We start from the raw sequence: 25,712 nt of genomic DNA, 5'->3' as shown, positions 1-25,712 counted from the left end.
GGAGGGTTCATTAAAAGTTTCAGTGGAAGACCGGTTAGATGAGATAGTGGGCAAAGAAAGGGAAAATGGGGGAGGAGATTTGGCTAGGGATACTGTTAAGGATAGGGAGGACCACATGTCATATGTTCAATATGGTACCAGTATTAAATGTATGTTTATAAATGCAAGAAGTCTGACTGGTAAAATGGGAGAGCTGGAGCTGCTGGTGTTGGAAGGAAAATATGATGTGATTGGTGTGGCCGAAACATGGCTGAATGAGTCGCATGACTGGGCAGTAAATATCAGTGGCTATACTTTGTTTCGGAGGGATAGAGGCAATAGAAAAGGAGGAGGGGTATATCTGTATGTTAGGCAGGATTTAAAAGCTCATATAAAGGAGGAGGTTATGTTAGAAAATGAGGGGGCAGAAGTCGTATGGGTGGAGTTCTTCACCAATTGTAAAGAATCCAGCAAATTAATTGTAGGCGTATGCTATAGACCCCCTAATGTAAGTGAGGAGGAAGAGACAAAGCTCCTAATGCAAATAGAAAAGGCTGCTAGTTTAGGTAAAGTAATGATAATGGGGGATTTTAATTACCCAGATATTGACTGGAGCAACGGTACTGCCAGATCAGTTAATGGGAACAATTTTTTAGCACAGGTTGTTGAGGAGCCTACCAGAAAAAATGCTATTCTTGATTTAGTGATCTCAAATGACCCAGAACTTATAGCAAATTTGCAAGTCATTGAACCCCTGGGTAATAGTGACCATAATGTTATATCTTTTAATGTCTGGTGCAAAAAACAAAAATATACTGGGGCAACAAAAACCATGAATTTTGGAAAAGCTAATTTTAGTGCCTTGAGGGCTGCCCTACAGAGCATTGATTGGGGCATTAGGTTTTCAGCTAAAAACACAGAACAGAAATGGTTGCCCTTTAAAATGATATTAAATCATTACTGTTCTCAATTTATTCCCTTAAGGACTAAACGTAGAAGCTTTAAGAATCATCCTGTGTGGCTTAATACAGAAGTAAAAAGTTAATGGGAAAGAAGAGAAAGGCATTTAAAAACTACAAATCTGTAGGGACAGAAGCTGCATTTAATGAATATAAACACTGTAATAAATGTTGTAAATCAGCAATCCGGAAGGCTAAGAAAAGAAATGAAGAGTTAATTGCGGTGGAGGTGAAAACTAACCCTAAAAAGTTTTTTAAATATATTAATAGTAAAAAGATGCAGGTTGAGAGTGTTGCTCCCTTAAATAATGGTACCAGTATGGTTGTAACATACTGTATACAGATAAGGCAAATGTGTTAAATCAGTTCTTTTCTTCAGTGTATGCAATAGAGGAGTCTGGGTTCACAGGCTCACTTAACTGCACGAATGGTTCAGCTCAATCTAGTCAGTGGCTGACTCAGGATATGATTCAAAAAGCTTTAATACAAATTAATGTAAACAAGGCTCCAGGGCCTGATGGCATACACCCCCGGGTTCTAAGAGAGCTTAGTTCAGTTTTAGATCAGCCCTTATTTCTGATTTTCTCAGATTCACTGTCATCTGGTATGGTGCCTATGGATTGGAGAAAAGCTGATGTTATTCCAATATTTAAAAATGGATTACGATCTCAGCCTGGCAATTATAGGCCAGTAAGCTTGACATCTGTGGTGGGCAAATTATTTGAAGGCTTGTTAAGGGATCACATTCAAAATTTTGTCCTAATGAATGGCATTATGAGCAACAATCAGCATGGCTTTGTGAAGGATAGGTCATGTCAGACGAATTTGATTGCATTTTATGATGTGGTAAGTAAGATTCTGGACAGTGGGGGGGGGCAGTAGATGTGATCTATTTGGATTTTGCCAAAGCGTTTGATACTGTGCCCTTCTAAACTAAGGTCTGTTGGGCTTAATGAAGTCGTTTGCACGTGGATAGGAAACTGGCTACAGGATCGGGTACAGAGGGTGGTTGTTAATGGGACATTCTCTACTTGGAGTAAGGTTTTTAGTGGGGTCCCCCAGGGCTCAGTATTGGGTCCACTTTTATTTAACTTGTTCATTAATGACTTAGGGGAGGGTGTTGTAAGCAATGTATCAGTGTTTGCAGATGACAAAAAATTATCCAGCCCAATTAATTCCATCCAGGATGTGGCATCCTTGCAACATGATCTTGACAAACTGGCAATCTGGGCAGCTAAGTGGCAAATGAGATTCAATGTTGATAAATGTAAAGTCATGCACCTGGGATGTAAAAATATCCAAGCCACTTATACCCTTAATGGAACTGCATTAGGCAAATCCATTATGGAAAAGGACCTTGGAGTCCTTGTAGATAATAAACTTGGCTGTAGCAAGCAATGCCAGTCGGCAGCATCAAGGGCAAATAAGGTCTTGAGCTGTTTTAAAAGGGGCATAGAGTCAAGGGAGGAGGGGGTCATTCTTCCACTGTATAGAGCACTTGTAAGGCCCCATCTAGAATATGCCGTACAGTTTTGGTCTCCATCACTCAAACAGGACACTATTGAATTAGAGAGGGTACAGAGAAGGGCAACTAAGCTGGTAAAAGGTATTGAAAATCTTAGCTATGAGGAAAGACTGGCCAAATTGGGGATGTTCACGCTGGAGAAGAGGCGCTTAAGGGGTGATATGATGACTATGTATAAATATATAAGGGGATCATATAATAATCTCTCTTAATGCTTTATTTTCCAGTAGGTCTTTCCAGCTGACACAAGGTCACCCATTCCGATTAGAAGAAAAGAGGTTCCGCCTAAATATTCGGAAGGGGTTTTTTACAGTGAGAGCTGTGAAGATGTGGAATTCTCTCCCTGAATCCGTTGTACAGGCTGATACATTAGATAGCTTTAAGAAGGGGTTGGATAGCTTTTTAGCAAGTGAGGGAATACAGGGTTATGGGAAATAGCTCATAGTCCAAGATGATCCAGGGACTAGTCCGATTGCCATTTTGGAGTCAGGAAGGAATTTTTCCCCCTCTAAGGCAAATTGGAGAGGCTTCAGATGGGTTTTTTGCCTTCCTCTGGATCAACTGGCAGATAGGTAGTTAAAAAAAAAAAAAAAAAAAAAAAAAAAGGTTGAACTCGATGGACATGTGTCTTTTTTCAACCTAACTTACTATGTTACTATGTTACTATGTGATTGCTGTTACTCTGGTAATGTTGTTGGATGGTATAATCATCAATCAATAAACTTAAAGTCAGATGTACTGCACTTTAGTAAACGGACCTTCTAGCAGAACATAGGTGTTTCTGTGAACGAACTTAGTTTTAAAATAACCGGTGACAAGTGGTGAATTTCAACAGAGTGAAATTGGAAAAAATAATAAAAAATAAAAAATATCTAAAAAGGTTCAGATTTTTGGCTATTATATCCAAGATGTTTAAATATCCCAATTTTTGGATTTACTATGTAAAATAACTTGTAACATAAGTTATAGGGAATACCCCTATAAAAAAATGCCTTTTGGCCTCCCAAAAAGGCATTTTTTGTACAGTGGAACATGAAATGGATATAAGGGAATTTATTCCATAAGAAAATTGATTTTGAATCAAACAGTAGAGATGAGAAAAAGTAACTGTGCAAAACAAATAAAGTTAAAAACTGTTTGAATAATCGTGGGCATTAAAGAGTGACCATCAAAGGAGGACCTCATCGATTTTGGAGGAAGCCATTCGGCGAAACGCGTTAGCGAAGACTGGCAAACTTTCTGGAGGCTGCAGAAGCGAATTATGGATATGCGCAGTCGATGGTGAAAGACGCTGAAAAATTCGGAACAGCGGACAGAGACTTTTCATATTGATTTTATCAAAGAAGTTGTGAGTTTATTTTTAATTATTTATTAAACATTTGTAAGCGCTTCTGCACGTCACTTTATTTTTGCCCAAAAAGGATCTAAGAAGCCAAAAAGCAGAGGAAGTCATCCATTACATTCAATGCCTGAAATCTTGTGAGTATAATGTACCACTGGGAAATCTCACCAGATCGGGAAATTCCCTATAATTTATGTTACAAGTTATTTTACATTGTAAATCCAAAAATTGGGATGTTTAAACATCTTGGATTTAATAGCCAAAAATCTGAACCTTTTTTTGATATTTTTTATTTTTTTCCGTTTTTGATTGTCTTTCTCCATTTATTTTTGTTTTTTATATATCCTAAAATTTTTTATTTTTTTATTTTATTTCTCTATTTTTTTAATTTTTGTTTTTCACTCTGTTGAATTTTGAAACTAAGTTCGTTCACAGAAACACCTTTGTTCTGCTACACTTGAGATCACTCTCATCACTGAAAGATAATTCTGAAATTAACACTAAGGGGCAGATTTATCAAGGGTCGAATTTCGAAGTACTTTGAAATTTGATCATCAAATAGAATCCTCCGACATTCGAAGTCGGAGGATTTTATACATCGTACGATCATATTCCGATCGTAGTACGTTCGTACGATCGTACTCCAAATCGAACGATTCAAACTATTTTATCATACGATCGTACGATTTTCCCAAAAAATCCTTTGACTTAAAAAAACTTTGTAAAACACACAGGATGTCCCCCATAGGCTAAACAGCAATTCGACAGGTTTAAGTTGGTGAAGTATTGAAGTCGAAGTACTTCGATTATCGAATGGTCGAATAGTCGAACAATTTTACTTCAAATCGAAGGTCGAAGTCGTAGTAGTCTATTCGATGGTCAAAGTATCCAAAAATTACTTCGAATTTCACATTTTTTAACTTCGATGGGTGTGTCAATTAATGGGTAGAGAATACTGCACTATATATTATTTTGTTTTTCTGTTTTTGTTTCCCCCTCAATTAAACTACGGTTTTTGAGGGACACAGCAATCCAATCTTTGAATCTGTATAGTCAGGAACATTGAGGGAAAATATTGTCCTGTGTAAAAAAGGGTCTAACTGACTATGCAAGATAGACATAGCTCTCAGAATAAATTATACAAGGGTAGATATATTATGAACGCAGAAGTTTATTATGAATTCCCAGCATTTTAATCTATTTTGTGTTTTCTCAAAACTTCCTTGACTGTCAAATATTCTTTCAACCAATTGACACATTTATCAAAGTGATACTTGTGTCAATTCATTTGAACATCATTCTACTCTATGGGGTGGTAGTTGTCTGCTCTGTTCAGCACCAAGCATTATTACCCATCTGAGGTCTTGTTCCCCACTGCAATACACAAGGAAGAAAGGACTAGGGATGTAGCGAACTGCCGTTTATGTGTTCGCGAACGCCGTTCGCGAACACCGGCAAAAATGCGAACAGTTTGCGAACTTCGAACATCCGCAAAATCGTTCGATTCGAACGATCAAAGGATTTTAATCGTTCGATCGAAGGATTTCCGTTCGAATCGAACGATCGAAACCATTCGATCGAATGATTTCATTCAATCGAATGGCTTTGATCGTTCGATTCGAACGAAAATCCTTCGATTTTAGCGGTCGAAGGAATCGAATGGTCGAACGATTTTTGTTCGAATCGAACGCGAACACATATTGGCGAACGTCGCGCGACGTTCGCGAACATTCGGCGGACGCGAACAGTCGAAGTTCGCGCGAACTAGTTCGCCGGCGAACAGTTCGCTACATCCCTAGAAAGGACCATGAGAAATATATCACTGTTAAATCAGACCCACAGTTTTATTCCTGCCATGTATTTGGCATTTTGAAACAATACCTGAATTTTAAGCTCATAGACTTCTTTCTTAAGTTCATCTGGGGTTTTTATAACTGTAATTCCTCCAGTAGCATTATTGATTGTAAAGGCTCCATCACTTCCTGTCAATAAAAGCAGACAGACATCTTACTGATATAAACAAAAACTTGTGTTGCACATATAGATTAGTAGCTGGTACTTGTAGTTGGTTATAAATTAATATCTAGTGTGAAGTTTGAAGGGGATCACAGCGAGATTGTTGGCATAAATGCAGGCCACTCCAAGGAGAAATGAAAAACAGTCCGTTTATTTTGAAAGACAAAGAGCTTCCAGCAGCATTCAAATGTAACAGAAAGAAAACAGCTTCATTCAGCAACATAAAGTTCAGCAATAACATTAAGTTTACAGTACCCCAAGGTACTATTCAGGCTTGGTCTGTGGGGAAAACACCAGGAAAATATCCCCCTGGCTAGCAGGCCCCCCAGGTCTCTGAAAGTACAGCCGTTTCAACAAACCCAGCCCAGCCCTCCTGTGCAGCTTCTTCTCTCACACACTGCACACCTGCTGCTGACTCCCTTAAACACCACTTGGCTGTCCAGCCAACCTTCTGGCTGCTTAACCCTCTGGTGTTTCTTAAAGGGAACATTCTTAAATGGATGGCTCAGAACCTAAAAACCGGGGATACATATCTGCCATCCACTATAAATCCCGTCCGGTACACTAGGGAGAATAAGAGACTATGTACTTTTGTCACAGAACACAACAAAATCTATTTTATATTATGATACTAATGTCATAATATACTAATACAGTATTATGATGACATTGGCTAAACAATGAATAATTTTTAAAAAAAAATGTCAACGGGGCTTTAGCTTAAATACACAAGTTACTACTTGAATTTAGAATCGATTGGTTTGTTTGTAGATTGAAATTTCATGGTGCCACATAATTAATAAGATTACTGTTCTACTTGTTTATGTAGAGAGTGGAACTTGAATCTGGGAATTGATATTACTATCAATTACCGTTTATACTCGAGTATAAGCCGTCCCGAGTATAAGCCGAGGTACCTAATTTTACCTCCAAAAACTGGGAAAGCTTATTGACTCGAGTATAAGCCTAGGGTGAGAAATGCAGCAGCAGTTGGTAAGTTTCAATCAAAAAATTGAGGGTTTCTGCTCCCATTGGAGGTGCCGGCATCTCATTTTTAGATGCCGGCGACCATTCTTGGACGCCGGCGAATATTCTTGGAGACTATTCTTGGACGCCGGCGACTATTCTTAGATCCACTTATTTGGTGAGGTGCATGCCGAACATAAGTTTTTTTTAACTTCTCTGTAGTATTAATTGTGTTCTGTGCCTATACTTTAACATGCACAAAGACCTTTACACTCACCCCACACGCAATAGTGTTGAACTTATGTCTATAATGACATATTATTCAGTGTACTTTTAATTTGAGTTTCTTTATAAGTTAGTGCTAACTCTATTTATTATATAAATAAACAATAATTGCCATCAACATATGCAGTGTATATAAATGTACCCAGCCATTTTCCATCTGCATGTCTATTACAAAACACCTCAAAACTCACCATTCACTATGGAATAGTATATAGTATTAGGGTTGCCTCTGTCTCCATCATATGCCTTGACAGTAAGTACTTCAGATCCCTAAAATATAGAATACAGTAATTATGTATTGACAAAAGCCAAAATAAAGTAATAAGTAAAGAAGAAGAAGAAGAAAAAGTAATGTTGTTCAGCATTGCATTGGCTAGTAACTTTCTTTACCCCAACTAAAGTGGGAGGAAGATCCAATTAAACAGTTGTTTCTCCCCTTGCAGAAAAGTACTGCAAGGGGAACAATTTGATGCTGAAAATGAAAAAACAGAGAGTAAGAGCAAGCTCCCCTATGTCAGTTAGCATTACATCCGATGTCAGTGGGTCAAGAATGATGAAAAAACTTGTTTGTCAGGATCTGCTGGTAATCAAACTCTAGTCACAGTGTTTCCACACACCTGCATTACCTCAGTGAGCCACTGGAAGCATATACAACTGACTAGTTTCAATAATGGGTCTTTTACATTCCTTTCCACACAGTGCCCTCTTCATTTGATTCATCTGTTCTTGATCAAGCAATCTGGGGCCTTTATAAGCCTGCTTCCTGCATCTCCCAGTTGCTTGATCATTGTAGCCCACAAGCCTGATCCAGCCCGTTACTCTGTTCCTGCTTGTTCCCTGCCTGATTCCTGTTATGTTCCTTGCCGATTCCTGATCTGAGTCTTTGTCCTTGTTCCTGAGCCCTGCTTGTTTTTGACTGATCTCCTGGTAGTGACTTCGGCCTGTTCCCTGGTTTATCCTTTGTCTGCAACCTGCCCCAGACCTCTGCCTGCCTACCGGATTTCCCTTGCTTGCTCCCTGTCCACAACTCGGCCTGTTTAATGGACTCTGATTACTTGCCGCCTGCCTCTGAACCCTGGCTTGGTAAAAGTACTTTTAGTTTATTTTTAACCTGCTACATTGTTCTTTATTTCCAATAATAAATCCTCTTCATTTATAACATGCCTATTATCATGCTCCGTTCCTGCATTACCCTCGTTATACAGCACATAGGCTCCTACCTGCCAACCACACACCTGTGGTCAGTCCTTATAGTATTGAAGTAATTGCACAAAGTAACTGGTTTGATGAACAATATAGTTAGTTCCTTGTAAATAATTTCTTGTAAAAATTAAGCTTACTAAATATGTGAACACATTTTACTTTACATTGTGGCTTTAAAATATATGATTTACCATTGTGGTGTCTTCATAAACATAGCCATAATATGGTGTTCCTACAAACACTGGAGGTGAATCCTGCACATCTTCAACATTAATAGTCACTGTGGTGGTTGATGTGAAAACCTGGTTCTTTCCTCGAAGTTTCCCACCACCATCCTTGTAGACAAAGAGAATCAATTAAAATATAACATTTCTAAAACATAGATTCCTCTATATGATCATATCGCTGTATATTTCATGAAACTATACAGTACACGCACAAAAGTTAATTTGACATGTGTAAGACAGACTAAATGCTGCAGGTCATTTTAGAGCACAGAACCCCCCTGTGGTCCTGCCTGTGTTTGTACTGTATTCCTAAGGGTGGGCTCTTAGAGGGGAGGCACATACAGTAGGTGTTCCCCTCCCACCCGCTGCTAATTTCTAAACTTGCATGTCATTTGGATAGGCAAGTAAGGGAGCAGCAGGGGACTTAGGCCAAAATGGCCTGCAGCATGTCAGGTTCCTGTAGTGTAATGCAAAGTAGTTACATGCAGTTGCATCTTTACGGGTCACTGACAGATTTGGTGGAGCATTTTGCACTGCATCTATCAACTAGGCTTTTCCAACACCCTTACAACCGTCTTTCCACCCTAAGAAGATGTAATTTCCATGCTTATGATGATATAACTACCATGTTTAAGGAAAAGCAGAAGGTAGCAGGGTTTGGTGATGAGTAAAGATGTTTGAAGTCAAGTCAGTTATAGGGGTCAGATTGATTAAAAATGTGAATTGTTTGTAACTATAGAGGAAGCAAACCCTGAAGCATGGGAAGGTATGAGCAAGCAGGGGCCCAGTAGGGAGAGATATGTGGGGGAGGTGCAACTGGCAAAATTATGGGAAGGTCAACTTAATTTTAAGCAAATAATAAACATTTTTAAAAACTTCTTTATTCTCTGTATTAGCAGAAAAGTAACTTGTACTCGATCCTAACTAAGCTCCAACAATCTAAACTAGTAGCAAGGTACAGTATGGTGATCCAAATGATGGAAAAAATAATAATAGGTTATATTACATACCTTTGCCAACACAGAGACAAAATGAGTTCTTGACTTTTCAAAGTCTAATGATACCCCCGCTTTTATCCTCAAAACTCCACTGTGACGATCTATAGTAAATTTACTGCCATGCACTTCCTAAAAACAAAACAAAATTATAACAGACAAGACAAATTATAACAGATATTGCACACTTTTTTATTTAGAATCTTTTAATATTATTCGATGGAGATGCCAATAAGGAGTTACAACAGAGGTTATGCAGAGGTTTGTACACCTAGGGGGTTATTTATCAAAGGTAGAATTTCAGAGCTATGTGAGCTCTTTTAAACCTCGAATGAACTTACAACTCGATTGGGAGCTCTTTTAAACCTCGAATGAACTTACAACTCGAATGGTTTCTTATTTAAGACAAAACACAAATGTAAAAACTTGAATCCGCATGTTCGGGGTTAACAACCCAAAAACTTAAATTGGTCAAGTTTTCGGCAAAAAAAAAACTTGAATAGATTGAGGATCAAAGTTTTTGAGCGAAACCCTCCATCATGAAGGCTATTCACATCAAATGGTTCAAGGGACCTCTGATATTGAGTTATACATAACCTTGATAGGTTTTAGATGGTGTGTTTTCAGATTCAAGCTATTTCCAGGGTGCAGAGTGAAGCCCCTCCCATTATTCTCAAATTCACTAAAGGACGAAGCACCTAACGCTAGCGTTAATTCGCTAGCGTAGCGCATTTTCGTTAATTCGCCTATTCACTAACGGACACTGGCATAAATTCGCTAGTGTTACTTTGCACCCTTACGCCTGGCGAATTTGCGCAATGGACGTAAATACGAAAATTCACTGACGCGCGCATTTTTCTGAATGCTACCTTTTACGCCAGACTTCATTCGCCACCTCAGACCAGGCGAAGTGCAATAGAGTAGATAGGGATTGCTTCAAAAATAGTTACAAATTTTTCTAAGTCTCAAAAAACGCTGGCGTTTTTTCTTTTTTTATGGGTGATAGGCTGAAAAAGATCGAAATTTTTTTTGGGGCTACCCTCCTTCCCCCCTACATTTCCTAACTCATGGCACCTTAACTATACAGTGGGCACATGTGTAGGGCAAAATAAAAATTTTATCTGCTGTTTTGAAGGTTTCCCAGGCTTGTGTAGTGATGCTACATATACAGTACCTCCATTGTAACTTCAATTTGGCGCCGTATGCAAATTAAGCATTGCTAGCGTAACTTTGCTTTTAACGCTAGTGCAACTTCGCAACCTTACGCTTCCCCTGAGTGCAACTTCGGATTTTAGTGAATTTGCGTAGCGCTGGTGAAAATACGCCTGGCGAAGTGCGCCGAATCGGACGCTGGCGTAACTACAAATCTTAGTGAATTTGCCCCCTTATCTCTCTGACTAGTCGGAAAGATCATTTGCATGCTGTGACATAGCAGGGAGGAAGGAAGGGCCAGTGTGTGCACCAGCAGCTTTTTTTTTTCTCCTCACGTGCCACTTCCTGCTTGTTCTGCTTCATTCCAGATCACAGCAGCACTGGGAGGAAGAGCTGGAAGACTTCTCTGATACTGCTAATGCACTGTAGCTAAACTAACAGCCCTTTCTGAATTTTTAATACATTTTATAATTATTCATAATAATATACTTCTAATGCACTTTAGCTAAACTAACAGCCCTTTCTGAATTTTTAATACATTTTATAATTATTCATCATAATAACTATACTCTAGTACTTGTCTGTGACTTTCCCAAGTCACAGACTGTCTCTCTGCTGTCTCCTCCTGGATGTCACAGCGCCACCTGAAACTTAACCTTTCTAAAACAGAACTCATTATATTTCCTCCAAGATCTTCCCCTGTCCCTCAGATATCACTCACCGTAAACAACACCACCTTTCATTCCACCACACAGGCACCCTGCCTAGGAGTTATCTTAGACTCTCATCTGTCTTTTTCACCACACATCCAAACACTTGCAAAATCTTGCCGTATTCAACTGCGCAACATTGCTCGAATACGACCATATCTCAGTTCAGAATCAACTAAAACACTGATTCAGTCTCTCATCATCTCCCGCCTTGATTACTGCAACTTACTCCTCACAGGTATCCAAACAAATCACCTTTCACAACTCCAATCTGTTCTAAACGCGGCCGCTAGACTCATTCATCTAGCTCGCCGCTCAACATCAGCTGCTCCCATATGCATGTCCCTTCACTGGCTCCCAATGTCTTCTAGAATCAAATTCAAATTACTAACACTCACACTCAAGGCCCTTAATAATGAAACCCCTCTCTATATTTCATCTCTAATCTCCAAATACACTCCTTCACGAAACCTACGCTCTGCTTCTGATCTTCGCCTCACTTCTCCTCTGATTACTTCTGCCCATTCTCGTCTACAAGACTTCTCTCGGGCTTCAGCTTTTCTCTGGAACTCTCTGCCACAAGCTGTCAGCCTTTCTCCTTCTTTCCAAACTTTCAAGCGCTCCTTAAAGACCCATCTGTTTAAAGAGGCTTATTTGATGTACCTTAATTAATCACTGCTGTATCAAAAATGACCAAGTGTTTGTATAATCCTAATGTCTCAATTGTACCCTAACCTTTTGTTTGTAAACTCTAATCTCTAGGTCCTTCTAACCCTATTGTACTCTGTAATCCTTGTTTGTTATCCACCATTTATTCCCTGTTTGCTATAACTGCAGTAAAGCACTGCGTATCTTGACAGCACTATATAAATAAATGATGATAATGATGATACAATAGTTATGTCTGACAAAGCTAGTGACAGTCTCTCTCTGAAAATTGTACGGCAATACATGCAGATATATCGGCAGACGACAGAAATTTTCTAACCTGTCCAATCATCCGATCTTCACCGGACAAAAAATGACGGGACTCTCCACACATGGTCCGAAAACCGTACGATTCCATGATTCGTACGATCGGATCGTTGCGTCTATGGCCAGCTTAAGGTACATTTATCTGGGGGGCTGTTTAGAGTTAATTTATAGATAAAAAAAAAAAAAGTGTTTTACTTCTTCTTTAATAAATCTGCCCCCTAATATCTAGTCATTTTTTAAATGCTGAAAATCTGTATGCAGTATAAAAATCAAATCATCAAATCAGACCATTATTTATTTTTTATATTTTTTCCAAAATCTAAGTTTAAAGTTGAATGTCCCTGTCTCCGGTGTTTGAGTCTAGGCTGCTCGGTAATTCAGGTGCAGACTCTAAATTGTTACAATTTTGCAACATTTAGTTGAAAACATTTCTCAGCAGCATCTCTGGAGTATTAGCAACTATTGTATCAATTCTAACAGCTGACTGTAATGAAACCCAGAGATTCTGCTCAGCAGGGACAAAGATAAGAAATGTATCAACTAAATATATCCATTTAGAACAGTTCACAGGAACTGCTTCAGAAGGAGAGAAATGACACTTTACACTTCAATATTAGAAAAACCATCACACATAGAAAATAGAAAGTCATTGGAAAAAGTCATTATTTCTGGTGATCTATCTGAAACCAACTAGTTGTCTGAAGGTGAACAACCCCTTTAACATCATTAAGATAAGCATGCTATGGGAGCTTTAGAATTCTCACAACAGAACAATTTAAATAAGCTCAATATTGTTACATATATTTTTCTGAAAGACTGATGTTTAACATCATTAAGCTAAGCTTTAACTATGCAAGTGCCTCCTTCTCTAGATCCCAGCATCTAACATTACAGTACTGTTGTACCTGTGTTGTAGATTCTATGATTTGTCTTTGATCAATACCACACTGCACATTTACTGGCAACATGGTGTTTGGAAATATAAAAAAGATAATGCAGAAAGATTTAAATTTTGTCAATTTTTGATTCACATTTGTTTGCTTAACCATTTTCATTATTTTTCATCCATTGATGTTTTTTCACATGGTGGCTGTTACCTTGACAACAGAACAGGCAACTTAAGTGCAAGTTATGTGTGAAAGCAAATGTGTGAGAACAAATCACATAAAAAGCTCAAAGCCTAAATCTGTATCACAGAAAGCATCAGTGTAGACAGAGGTTCATCTCTAGATGGAAACAGCTGAGTAGACAATCAGTAAGAAAGTGTTATAATTTCTGATAGATGCTGAATAGTTTCTAAATGTATATAGAGGGAGAGAGAGCAATAGATCAAAAATTTTGCCATGAACCTTGTGACACTTTTGTTTTGATTCAGATCAAATGTAGAATGAGTACATGCCATAAAGAATGGCAAGGCTCACATGAATACATGGAAATTCACTAATTCCATTATAAATACAAAAAGTGACAAACCTATATATCCCTCTTCTGCTACTGCATGAGATCTATTATGCATTTACGTGTGTATGGCACTCCTGTGTCTCTGCTATATGGGAGAGTCCTGTACCTCTTCCCAGGGCAGGACAGGCTGAACAGTAATACCCCTCCCTGGGAACTTCTCTGATCCACAATACACATACACAGTGGAAAGGTTGATGGATTTATTTGGCAGGACACTATACCTTTAAGTTACAGTGATACAGGTAGCCTGCCAGCCAGGAGCAACTTGAACTAACACAGCTAAGGATCTCTGAACTGATGAGCGGAATCCCCACTTATGTGGCAGTTGCTTTGAAGTCCTGAGAAGGACTCCCTTTGGTTTTCTGTGCCCTGAGAAGAGCACACTTTGCTCTTTAGAGCCCTGACAAGGACCCCCTTTCCATCTGCCCTCTAAAGAGAGCGTGCCTTTCTGCGACTGCGGTTCCATAGTAACTTTCCCACACAGAAACTCTGGGAATGTGCACACTTTGCTTGTACTCTGCTGCTTCTCTCTCCCAGCAGCACTTCCTTTCTCCGTCTTCTTTCTGCCAGCTCACTGAGAGTGGGGCTTCTTTGCCTCCTTGCACAGAAACAATACAGAGGAGAAGACAAGTGTACACAGCCAGTGTCGGACTGGGATGCCAGGGGCCCACCAGAAAATCTTAGGCTGAGGGCCCACTTTCCAAACTATTATACTTCTTCTTCTCCTCACTCAACCTCTTTATTCTCCTACTCTTGTTTCTCTACATACGATAGTCTAATCTTTCATTATTTTCTCTTTGTTCCCATTAAGAAATAGGAAATGAGCATGAAATAGGCCAAATGGTTAGGCGTAGGCTGTCCTACATTCTCCTCCTTCTTAAAAATTGTCACCTCCTGGCTGACATAAAATAAATATAACCAAAGTAATGCAATAACTTGAAACATACAAAATCTTCTGGGCCTGCTTTAGATCACAGTGCCCATTTACATAGATGCTAGCTGAAAAGGAACTGCATGCAACATGCTCAACAGTATACCTACCAAGGCACATTATATAAACAAAATAAAAAAAAAGTATAGTCCCGGTGGTGCAAACACTGGCAGCATATTTACCAAATTCAACACTGCCCCCACATGGGCATGGTAAAGTCCAGCATGTGCTGCATAATAAGGATTTCCCAGTGCATGAAGTCAGTATAGGTGGGGGCTGCTGAATCCATGCACCCCATCTCACTTCTCTCTGGGGTAGTCCACTAAATGAGTCCTCATTAGAAGAATTTCCATCATTCAGCAACGACCTCTGGTGAGTTTCAGTCCTCAGTACAAACTCTGGGGATGCAGGATTCAAATTATCCCTGACAAAATTAGGCCAATCATCAGAAGGAAGAGAGCCACTCTGGGCTACATCACTGCCATTCTCAACAGGTTCAGACCTTTGCATATCCAGAGGGGGTTGTTGAACTGGAGGTGGAGTTTCAGTGGTGTTATGGAAGTCAGATGTACCCTCCATTGGACCCTTCTCAACATCAACACACGTAGAAACATCACTTACTTGAGGTACAAGAAGTAGGTGATTCCTATGCCAAGCTTTTATTCAACCCTCTGGTCCCTTTATCTTGTACACAGGCATTCCAGTCAGCTTGCTCACCACTTCAAACAGTTCAGTTCTCAGATCAGGTCAACAGTCAGCCAGCTTATGCATCCCAGGCAATCCTAAATTCCTCAGCAATATTTGGTACCTGGAAACAACTCTCTGTACTATACTTTATGATCAAACCTTCTTTTGTTATTGGTATTCAACTTGCTAAAATTCTCTTCAGCTAAGTGGTAGGCAGTAGCCAAGCTTTCTCTCAACCAGGAAACATACTGGTCCCAATGACTCACTACATCTGTAGATACACCCAGTTGGATATCAAGGGGCAACTGTGGCTCCCTCCGAAACATCAAATCACGACCAGCTCCCTAAATCCAGAACAGCTGCTAGGCTCCCTGGTCTCGGCTCCGCTTCTGCCTGTAGCAGTCGCCTTCCACTTTGGGAGGAGCACTCCGCTAATCGGATGCCGCCAGGTCTTAATAAGAGAGGAGCCAAGCAAGAGTTCTGGACAGGCAAAGGGGCACGGTCGTTAAACAAGGTTTTGGACAGAAGGCACAGTTCTAGGAATAGACAAAGCGTAGTAAGGCAGGCCGGGGTCGGCACGGGCAAAGTTCAAGCAAGGCAGACAGGCTGGGTCAGTGCGGGCAGAGTTCAAGCAAGGTCAGACAGGCAAGGGTCAATACCAGTACAATTGTCAGGCAGGCAGGAGTGAGGATTAGCAGAGTTCAAGATAGCAAGTCAGGCAAGGGTCAATATTGGCAGATAAACTAAAATTAATGCGGGTCGCATCAGAGCTCACCCAATAGGCTGTGCCTTCTCCATTTCTGCCTTCGCGAGATGCTGGCTACTCCATGCCGGTTTTAATCCTTGTGCGACAGATTCTCCCGCAAGATAGGCGCTAACTCGGAGGACGATGCAAGGACACAGTCGTTGTGCAAAAAGGTGGCTTTATTTCAACACACACGGTGGAAATTTTCTAGCGTGCAGTAGGCTGTGCTGTGTTCACTGACTTACGCAGTCATTTCTGGCCGAATGCCCGGCACTTTGTCAGTCAATCAGTGTCACGTGACTTAAAATTTAAATAACGTATTGAGTGCTCATTAGTGATTTTTTATACAGGTGTAACATATTCTACAATGCAATTTATTCCTTAATACTATATTTAGTGACAAGCTCAATATTGGCAGAGTTCAGAATAAACAGACAGGCAGGGATCAAAACCAGGAATCAAACACGAGAAAATCACTCCCAGGATACTAGCAAGTAGAACCTACAACGGCAATGAGTTTGAGCTAGAAGCCCATTTAAATATTTGAATTTCACGCCACTCACGTGATGATGTCTCTCATTCTAGGGCAGAAAAAATGGTCTTGGACCAACCCATAAGTCTTCTCCTCTCCAAAATGTGCATGGTGATCATGCAGACTTCTTAACATCATGTACCTAAACTTATGGGGCAACACTAATTGCTGCTTCCCAGAGTGCTTATGATATGGTATAACAGTCCTTGCTCCACACAGAACTTCTCCCAGTCATGCTGGAAAAATGCATACCCTCCTGGCAAACTCTTCTTGAGCAAAGTAGGAGTTCTGGCATTTACAGCTCTACACAGGGGCCCTATCACAGGATCGGTTTTCTGGCTTTGCACCGTGTCCTTATGACTGATAACCTTGGAGTCTCCACCCACTAGGTAAACTGAATAACAGTACATAGGTGGTATAGATGCCGGCCCTCCACCAACAGAATCCACCAACACAACTCTCAGTTACCTTGTCATACACTACAGCAGCATGCCTTCATACCTGGGCTGGGTATGTCCTCCCACTCCCCATCATCTTCCAGGGCAGGCATGCCCGGTTATCTACAGAGGGCATCTGCTCCTATATTCTTAGGCCCTGGTTTGTACTTGAGGGTGAAAGAGTAGTTTGACAGCGCAGCTAACCACCGGTGCCCTGCGGCATAAAGTTTAGCAGTAGTCAAAATACAGTATATGTGAGAGGATTATTATCTGTTCTTACTTCAAACTCTACTCCATGCATGTAGTCATGAAACTTGTCTGCAATGGCCCACTTGACAGCCAGTAATTCCAGTTTATACACAGGATAATTGTTTTCATTGGGTGTCAGACTACTAAATCTCTTCTGGGTATTTCTGTTGAAGGACACCTCCCAATCCTTCACAACTGGCATCAGCATAGAGGATATATGGCCTGTAGGGGTCAACATAAGCCAAGCTTCTGTTAGCCATTTCTTTAACAGAACAAAGGCCTCCTCAAAGGCTGTGAACCCCACCTATCACCAAAAGGGGTTTTAGGAGCTATGTTTGTCTCTTCGCCATGCTCATCAGCAAGCCTCAGCAATTCATTTAAAGGGTGAGCCAATCTTGAATATCTCTCTACAAGCCACCTGCAGTAACCACAAAACTCAAAAAATGATCTTAGCTCAGAGACATTTTGGGGTTTGGGCCAGGTTACCACCACGTCTATCTTGGCGGGATCCTTTCATATCTCTTTTGCAGAGACCACATGGCCTACATAGATTATTGAGGAGCGGAAAAACTTGCATTTTTCGATTGACAGTTTCAGTCCTTCCGCTATTAACCGGTCAATCACATTCATTAATCGCTACTCATGCTCCTCTAGGGTAGTTCCAAACACAACAATATCATCCAGATACACCAGGCACTCTCAGGCGACATGTCCCCACCACCTTCTCCATAAGTCTCTGAAAGGTAGCTGAGGCCCGACAAAAACCTTGGGGCATTCTGGTGAACTGATAAAATTATAAATTCCTTCTTGTCCTGATCCTCAGGCACCTGATAATAGCCAGAGCGTAAGTCCATTACAGTGAAGCATTTGCTACCATTAAGGGGTCTTCTCAATTAGATGTAGGGTATACTGGTCAAGTACCATGCATCTATCTAAAGAACAATAGTCCACACACAAACTTATTGAGCCATACTTTTTCCTCACAATAACTATAGGGAAGGCGTAGGGGCTCCAACTATCAACAGTAATTCCTCGCCCCTTCATCTCCTGCAAAGTGCGCCGGAGATCCTCACGGTCATTAGGAGGGACTCTCCTTGGCTGCTCCCTAAATGAGGTGGAGTTGGATAGGTGGATGGTGTGCTGCGTACTCTAAGCACACCCCACATCCATTTCATCTGTTGAAAAGACTGCGTGCCAGTAAACCACTACTCAGCCTCTGCTTCCACTCCTCAGAAACAGGTGAATCCCCAAAATCAAATGGCAAGTTTGACACAGAAGCAGATACTGGAGTGGACTGAACATCAGCAAAGTCAGAAATCTCTTGGATTTGCATAGTAATACGTGTAGTAATATGTATACTACTGTTTAGGCCGGATTACCACAGCATACAGCGAAAGATTTTGAATAGTAACTCAGGCAACTAGGGGTATTTTCTTTCACCACTTCTTTCTCTCTGGAACAACTTGCCATCCATTCTGGGCCACAGCCTCAACCAGAGATGTAGCCTTGCATTATCTCTGGTTTTACATCTGTTAGTGCTCTCACAGTTCTAATGGACCTTGGAGGGAGCTCAACAGTTTGGCCAGCAACATGGCATAACAATCCATACTTGTAACTGTAAAGCTGTCACATACAATTTTTAAACTGTTATCAGTGCACATAGGGGCTCCTGCACCAGTCACTGAAGGGTGTAAAGTAGCCCAGAATTCACTGACATTTGTTCCCAGAATTATGGGAACAGCCTTTAGGATCTTCCATATCTGGGTAGACAACAGCTTCAGCTTCCTGAGGCCTCTGCATAGTTAGACACTTGTAGCAACCCATGTATGGGGTAGGCCTGCTGATTCAGCCCCCACAACTCTAAACCTACAGCAGACTGCAAATGTTTGTGGGCTAGATGTTGCAAGTAATAGCTATAATGGATTACTGTGACCTGTGATCCAGTATCAAACAGGGCTTGTACTGGGTGCCCATCTAAGAAAATATCCATCACAGACTTAGGGCCCACCATGCTTCAATGCCTTGTCACACAGGATTTTATAACCTGGTTGAGGCAACTACTCACATCCCACATGACATTGTCTGCACCACATTGGGGGAATCTTTCTTGGGACAGTCTTTAATAAAATGCGTGTTCTTACCACACCCAAAACAACTGGTAGGGTGGGCGGCAGGTATCACTTTGTGCCACTCTGATGGGGGCTACCCCCTTCTAGTAACCTTGCTATCCTTCACATTAGGTAAAGCAGGGCTCTGCTTTAGTACAGATTGGGAACCGGAAAAGCATAGGGTTACCTCCTCTTGCTTATTCATCAGGTCAATAAAGCCTGTGTCTGTTTTATCCCTCAGTAGCATTTACAAAGTGGAATACATGGGGAAGAAGCGTGATATTCCCTCTAACAATTGTTTTAGGGGTAGATTGTCTACTTCATCTGCTACAATGACTTTCCTAGACAAGGGATGCCATAGCATTCTCTCTAGCCGGAGCGTGAATGCAGACACACCATCTGTAGGCTTCTGCTGCATCTTTTTAAAGTCAGTCAATAACTGGTCACGAGTCCTCATGCTTCCCATATGCAGAAGTGAGGATGTCAATTATGTCCATAGCAGTGTAATCTTTGTGACTGGCTTTAAAATTTAACACAATGTGTAAAGCAAAAGTGGACGTACATGCTCCATAATTCACTGTCTCTTGGTTTGTTCTAAGCAAGCCTACTCATCCAACGCTTGTAAAGCAGATTCCTTCCAGGTTCTAAATCCCTCCTCCCTGGTAGGGACAGGTTCTATGCCTGAAAAGGTCTTTAGCTTTTTAAAGTGGCTCAGCTGCAGACCCTGAGCCAATGCCTCTGTCATTTGGGTTATTGCATCATTCAAGGAATGCTTGATAATGCTGTCATCCTTAACTTCACTGGTCTCAGTTATAGTTGGTTCTTGCTTTACTGCGTGCAGTACATTACAGGGTAGTGATTGCCGCAACCTCCTTTTTCTACCGGTATAGCTTTCAGATAAACTGGGTGCTTCAACTTTACAAGGGGCAACAACAGCCTGTGGATATACCAGAGGGCATCCCACTGATAGGTCATCCTGGGGGAACATGACCTATGGTCCCCACTGTATAGAGTGTATCATTCACTTTGAAAAGCAGGACTGCATAACCATCCATGGTTGACCCCTCATCTGCTATCAGGCGTGCAGAGTGTGAAGTTAGAGGTTGCCACAGTCCTCTAGAGTAAAATTCTGCCACTCTCCATTCATTTCTATGTGATTTTGAAAGGCGTATTTATCAAAGGATGCACTTTCACCCATTGATAAATACTCTTTTAAAAATCCAATAGAAATAAATAGAGAGTGGTGGAATTTCTAGAGGACTGCGGCTACCTCTAACGTCACTCTTTGATAAATATACCCCTAAATGTCTATATATACATAGACACTCTCTAGCATTTCTGCAATACACATACACAGTGGAAAGGCTGAAACTCTGGGAACATGCACACTTTGCTTGTACTATGCTGCTTCTCTCTCCCAGTAGCACTTTCTCTCTCCCTCATCCTTCCTGTCAGCTCACAGATAGTGGGGCTCCTCCCTTTACTCACACAGAAATACATAGGAGATACAAGTGTACACAGCTCTCCTACACTTAGTTAAGCTATTCTATTTTACACACTGATGATAGTACTATTTTCATTAATTTCCTAGAAGCATATACTTATAGTACGGTATCTGTTATCCGGAAAACTGTTATCCACAAAGTTCCAAATTGTGGGAAGGCCATCTCTCATAGATTCCACTTTAATCAAATAGTTTTTAAAAATCTGAGCCTAGCTTGCTCTTCTACAGGAATCTGCTGACTAATACTAACAATGGCATTGTTGCAAGGTATCCAATGGGCCATAACATATAGTAATACGCCAGTGGTTTTCGCAGCTTCAAATTGACAAAGGCTATTTATTTATATTATTCTGTAAAAGGGCATAACAGCACTTCTTAAAATCTATTAGTATAGAAAACTTTGTGGACATTTATCACAATCTTGCTTCAAAATAAAGGTTTTAAAATGCAAAAAATTTTTCTTCACATTTAAATAAACTTTCTCAGCATAGAAAGATATTGTGATAGACACTTCAATACATGACATTGTTTGTTCTTACTTTAGTAGCCTTTTTAGTACCGCAGGTGCAGAGCACAAAGCCTCCTTATGACTATACCTTGTTTAAAATATGTGAGCCAGTTACTCAAAAGCCTGCACACTTTAGCATGTGAACAACGTACAGATTGTCAGAGGAAGCCCAGTAATCACAAAAGGCTTGAAATTATTTTCACCAGCTCCAGGCTGGCTAGAGTGAAAGGCATTATATCAGTGGAATGTCTCTACTTCATCACTGGAGGTGCCTTCTGCTTTGTCCCCCATACATACTAAAACCTAACATTTATCAAATGAGCATGTAACTTGCATTGCCATTATTATTTTATTGTATACACGTTTGGGATCCATTATCCAGAAACCCATTATCCAGAAAGCTCCAAATTATGGAAAGGCTATCTCCCACAGACTCCATTTTATCCAAATAATCCAAATTTTTAAAAGGCATTTCCTTTATCTATGAACAGTACATTGCACTTCTTCCAAACTAAGTTATAGTCCCTTGATGGAAGCAAAACCAGCCTATTTGGGTTTATTTAATGTTTTTATGGTTCACTAGATCCAAATTACGGAAAGATCCATTATCTGGAAAACCCCATGTCCCAAGCATTCTGGATAACAGATTCCATATCTATATTTAATAGTATCAAATGGTCTCTATGATCCCTGCTTCAGCTCATAGAAGCTTCTGCATTAAGAAAAGGTTCAAAATATGCTCCAACCCAGAGGATTAACTAATTCAATACTGACATTTGATGTACACAAATTTATGCGTAAACTTTGTATGAAAAAATATTTCTTGTCTCTTTGAGGGAAGGGATTGAGGGAGGAGCCTGCGCTCGAGGCAATGGCTGCATGAGCTAGTAGCTGGTCCGATGGGGGAATCTTAATTGAAATAAAATACCTTCTATTGGCGAGACTTTGGAGATTCTGGAGATATCGTGCTGATAAAAGCTTCCGGACAAGGCAATACCCTTCAGCATGGCGAAAAGGGGTAAGAAGTCCCCCATAATTTCTACGCCACTACCGCTATTGAAATTTTCCCAAGGTCAGCGCAGATGGTACAGGCCTCGGCCATGGCGCCGCAAGATCTTAAAACCAAAGACGCTAAAGACGCTATAGATGCCCATGGTGGATAAAAGTCCAAATTGGGACAAGAAGGCGAGAAACCGTGCACAAAACAAGACTTTGCGGAGTTACGGGATTATCTTGCGACAATGAAAAGAGATCTGCAGGATAATTTCCAGAGCGGCCTAGCAAAGCTGTCGGTGGATAGATCATCGATTAGAAATAGAACCGAGCGATTAGAGAATCGTCAGGAGGAGCTTACTGATGTGACCACCAAGCTGGAAACAACTGTGCGTGAGCTGCAGATGGAGGTTAGGTCTTTGCAGGAAGCACACAAGGATCTTGAAAAAAGATCTCGCAGATCAAATATAAGGGTAAAGGCTGTTTCGGAGGATATCACAGACATAGAGGATTACTGTACATGATGCGGCTCTTCAGTACCTTGTTAACGGAGATCCCGAGGCAAGAGCTGCGAATGGAACGGATACATCGGGCAATGCGGCAGAAGCCAGGACCGGGTGAGCGTCCAAGAGACATAGTAATTAAAATGTGCTATTTTTCTGTGAAGGAGAAAATCCTCCATGCTGCACAGAACAGCAAGATTAATATAGAGGGTTCAACACCTGAGCTCTACTCAGATCTTTGTCCATCTACCCTTGCTAAAAGAAGGGAAAATCCAACATATTACAGATACTCTGCTACAACATGGGGTATGATATAGATGGGGGTTCCCTTTTAAGCTGCTTGTTACAATTAATGGTGCAACGACTTTTATTAGAAAGCCAATGGAAGGCCCATGCTGGCTGCAAAAGCTGGGACTGAAGGAAGCAGAAGCCAATTAGAACATGAACCATTAAACTGAATAATATGGTGTAGAGAGTCAATCTGGAAGTATTCGGCTATACTCTATTATATAATCTCAGCAATATGGTGACATTATAACTCTATTACTTTGAATATTTGTAGAATGCAGAGGAAGGATACCCCACAAGGACCATGCGGTTTTAAGGTCTATTTTACCTCGGCCTGACCCATTCACCCTCAAAAATATATATCAGGGTTAGGGGATTGGGAAAAATCCTGATATTGGTTGTAAAACAGTTATTTTGTTTTTTCACCCCCCCTCAAATTTTTTTTTTGGGGTATTTAAGTTTCTATGATGTATAAATGTGCATTAATTAATGTAATGTATTGTCATTATGTGTATCTATATTGGATAACATTAAAGGTAAGAGCAACAATGGAGTATAGTAGGAGCAATAGAGCATATAGCGAAAAATAAGGGAGTGTGGCAATTAATGTAATCTCACACAAAGTTAAGGGTCTCAATATACCACAAAAACAAAGACAAGCATTAAGATACTATAAGGCTTCAAAGGGAGACATAATTATGATTCAAGAAACGCATTTCAATAAAGGCTTAGTTCCAAAATGGGGTGATAAAACATACCCAACTGTTTTCCATGCAACAGACGACAGGAAAAAGAATAAGGTGTCAATTTTGTTTCATTGCAATTTAAATTTCCAGAAGCAAGAGGTGATTGTAGATAAAGAGGGTCGATACCTATTCCTAAAGGGAGGATTAAACTCAAAAAAATGCCTTTTAGGTAATGTTTATGCTCCAAGTCATTCAGATGCACAATTCTATAAGAAATTGTCAAAGATATTAGATGCTAATTGGTGCCCCCTAGTAATTATTGCGGGAGATTTTAATACTATATATGACAACATTTTTGATAGATCTCCACCGGGAAAAGTAGGGGAGAGCCATCCTAATAGACAGAGATTTATTAATCTCTTGAAAGATCATAACCTGATAGACACATGGCGAATGGCTAACCCCACAAATAAGGATTATACATTCTATTCCCATCCTCATAAATCATATACACGGATAGATTTTGTGTTGATTAATCATTCCGATATTGATAAAATATCTAACTCCCGTATAGGGGAAATGTCTTGGTCTGACCATGCAATGGCGGTGACTTCATTTGTAAACCTCTTCATGGAACGACAGGGGTTTTCTTGGCGTCTGAATGAAATGTTGCTATGTATTCCAGAAGTGGTTACAAGCGTAGTGATGGATTTGAAAATATACTTTCGGGAAAATGATCTAGGCGAAATCCCAATAACAACGCTATGGCAAGCCCATAAGGCAGTTTTGCGAGGAGTATTAATTAAGTTAGCTGCAAAACGTAAAAGAAAGAGGCAGGAGAAATTAGATAATTTAAGAGAAAAACTAATAAGATATGAGTTAGAGTATAAAAAGAATAGATATAATAAAATATATATGAACATGGTAAAAGCTAAGACAGAATTAAATCTTGCGCTCTCAGAAGATACGTATAAAGCACTGCTATGGACCAAACAAAAATTTTTTGAAAGGGCTAATAAACCAGATACTCTATTAGCTAGAAAGCTAAGGGGGATCCAAATTGGTAAAGGATCCAATAGAAATAAATAAAGCATTTGTAGATTTTTATACAGATCTATATAACGGGGAAAAACTGTCAAATCGGATGGAATAGAACAGGAGATGGGTAGATATCTGCAGGACTGTAATCTTCCTAAACTTTCTTATGAACAACTTATGAGATGCAGCTGATAATATTAGGAGAACAGTAAATTTAATGGATATAGTGAATATAAAAAGGATACCATCTATTGTGTTATCTTTGGATGCCAAAAAGTCATCGGGTGGACTGGAGATATCTTTATACAACACTTGAGATCTTTGGCATTAAGGGTCCATTTTTAAATGTGATCAATCGCCTCTATGGTTAACCAATGGCAGAAGTTAGAACTAGTCATATAAGGTCTGGAGCTTTTGAAATTAAAAGTGGCACACGACAGGGGTGTCCACTATCTCCCCTCTTGTTTGTCCTTTGTATATAGAGCCACTGGCACAAACGATCAGGCAAAAACTGGATATTACAGAAATAGAAATTGAAGGGGAGGTCTATAAGTTTATTTGCAGATGATATTTTGTTAACATTAGGCCAACCACAAATCTCATTACCTAACTTAAATAAAGCACTAGAGGTTTTTGGCAGATTCTCGGGATACAAGGTAAATCTTGCTAAATGTGAGGCATTGAACTTGAACATTCCTATGGAAATAG

At 40.2% G+C, this 25,712-nt stretch overlaps 1 protein-coding gene across 1 annotated transcript in view; it reads right to left on the bottom strand.

The window, feature by feature from the left end:
• Nucleotides 1-25,712, bottom strand: part of cdhr1.L (cadherin related family member 1 L homeolog) — a 99,034-nt gene that overhangs the window by 30,359 nt on the left and 42,963 nt on the right. Inside the window, 4 exon segments of the mRNA NM_001172196.1 lie at nucleotides 5,687-5,787; nucleotides 7,264-7,342; nucleotides 8,467-8,610; nucleotides 9,513-9,629. Coding sequence (NP_001165667.1) covers nucleotides 5,687-5,787; nucleotides 7,264-7,342; nucleotides 8,467-8,610; nucleotides 9,513-9,629 — 441 coding nt within the window.

Source organism: Xenopus laevis, chromosome 7L, assembly GCF_017654675.1.
Source record: "Xenopus laevis strain J_2021 chromosome 7L, Xenopus_laevis_v10.1, whole genome shotgun sequence".
NCBI classification, from domain to species: Eukaryota; Metazoa; Chordata; class Amphibia; order Anura; family Pipidae; genus Xenopus; species Xenopus laevis.
This window is presented reverse-complemented; position numbering and strand designations above follow the sequence as displayed.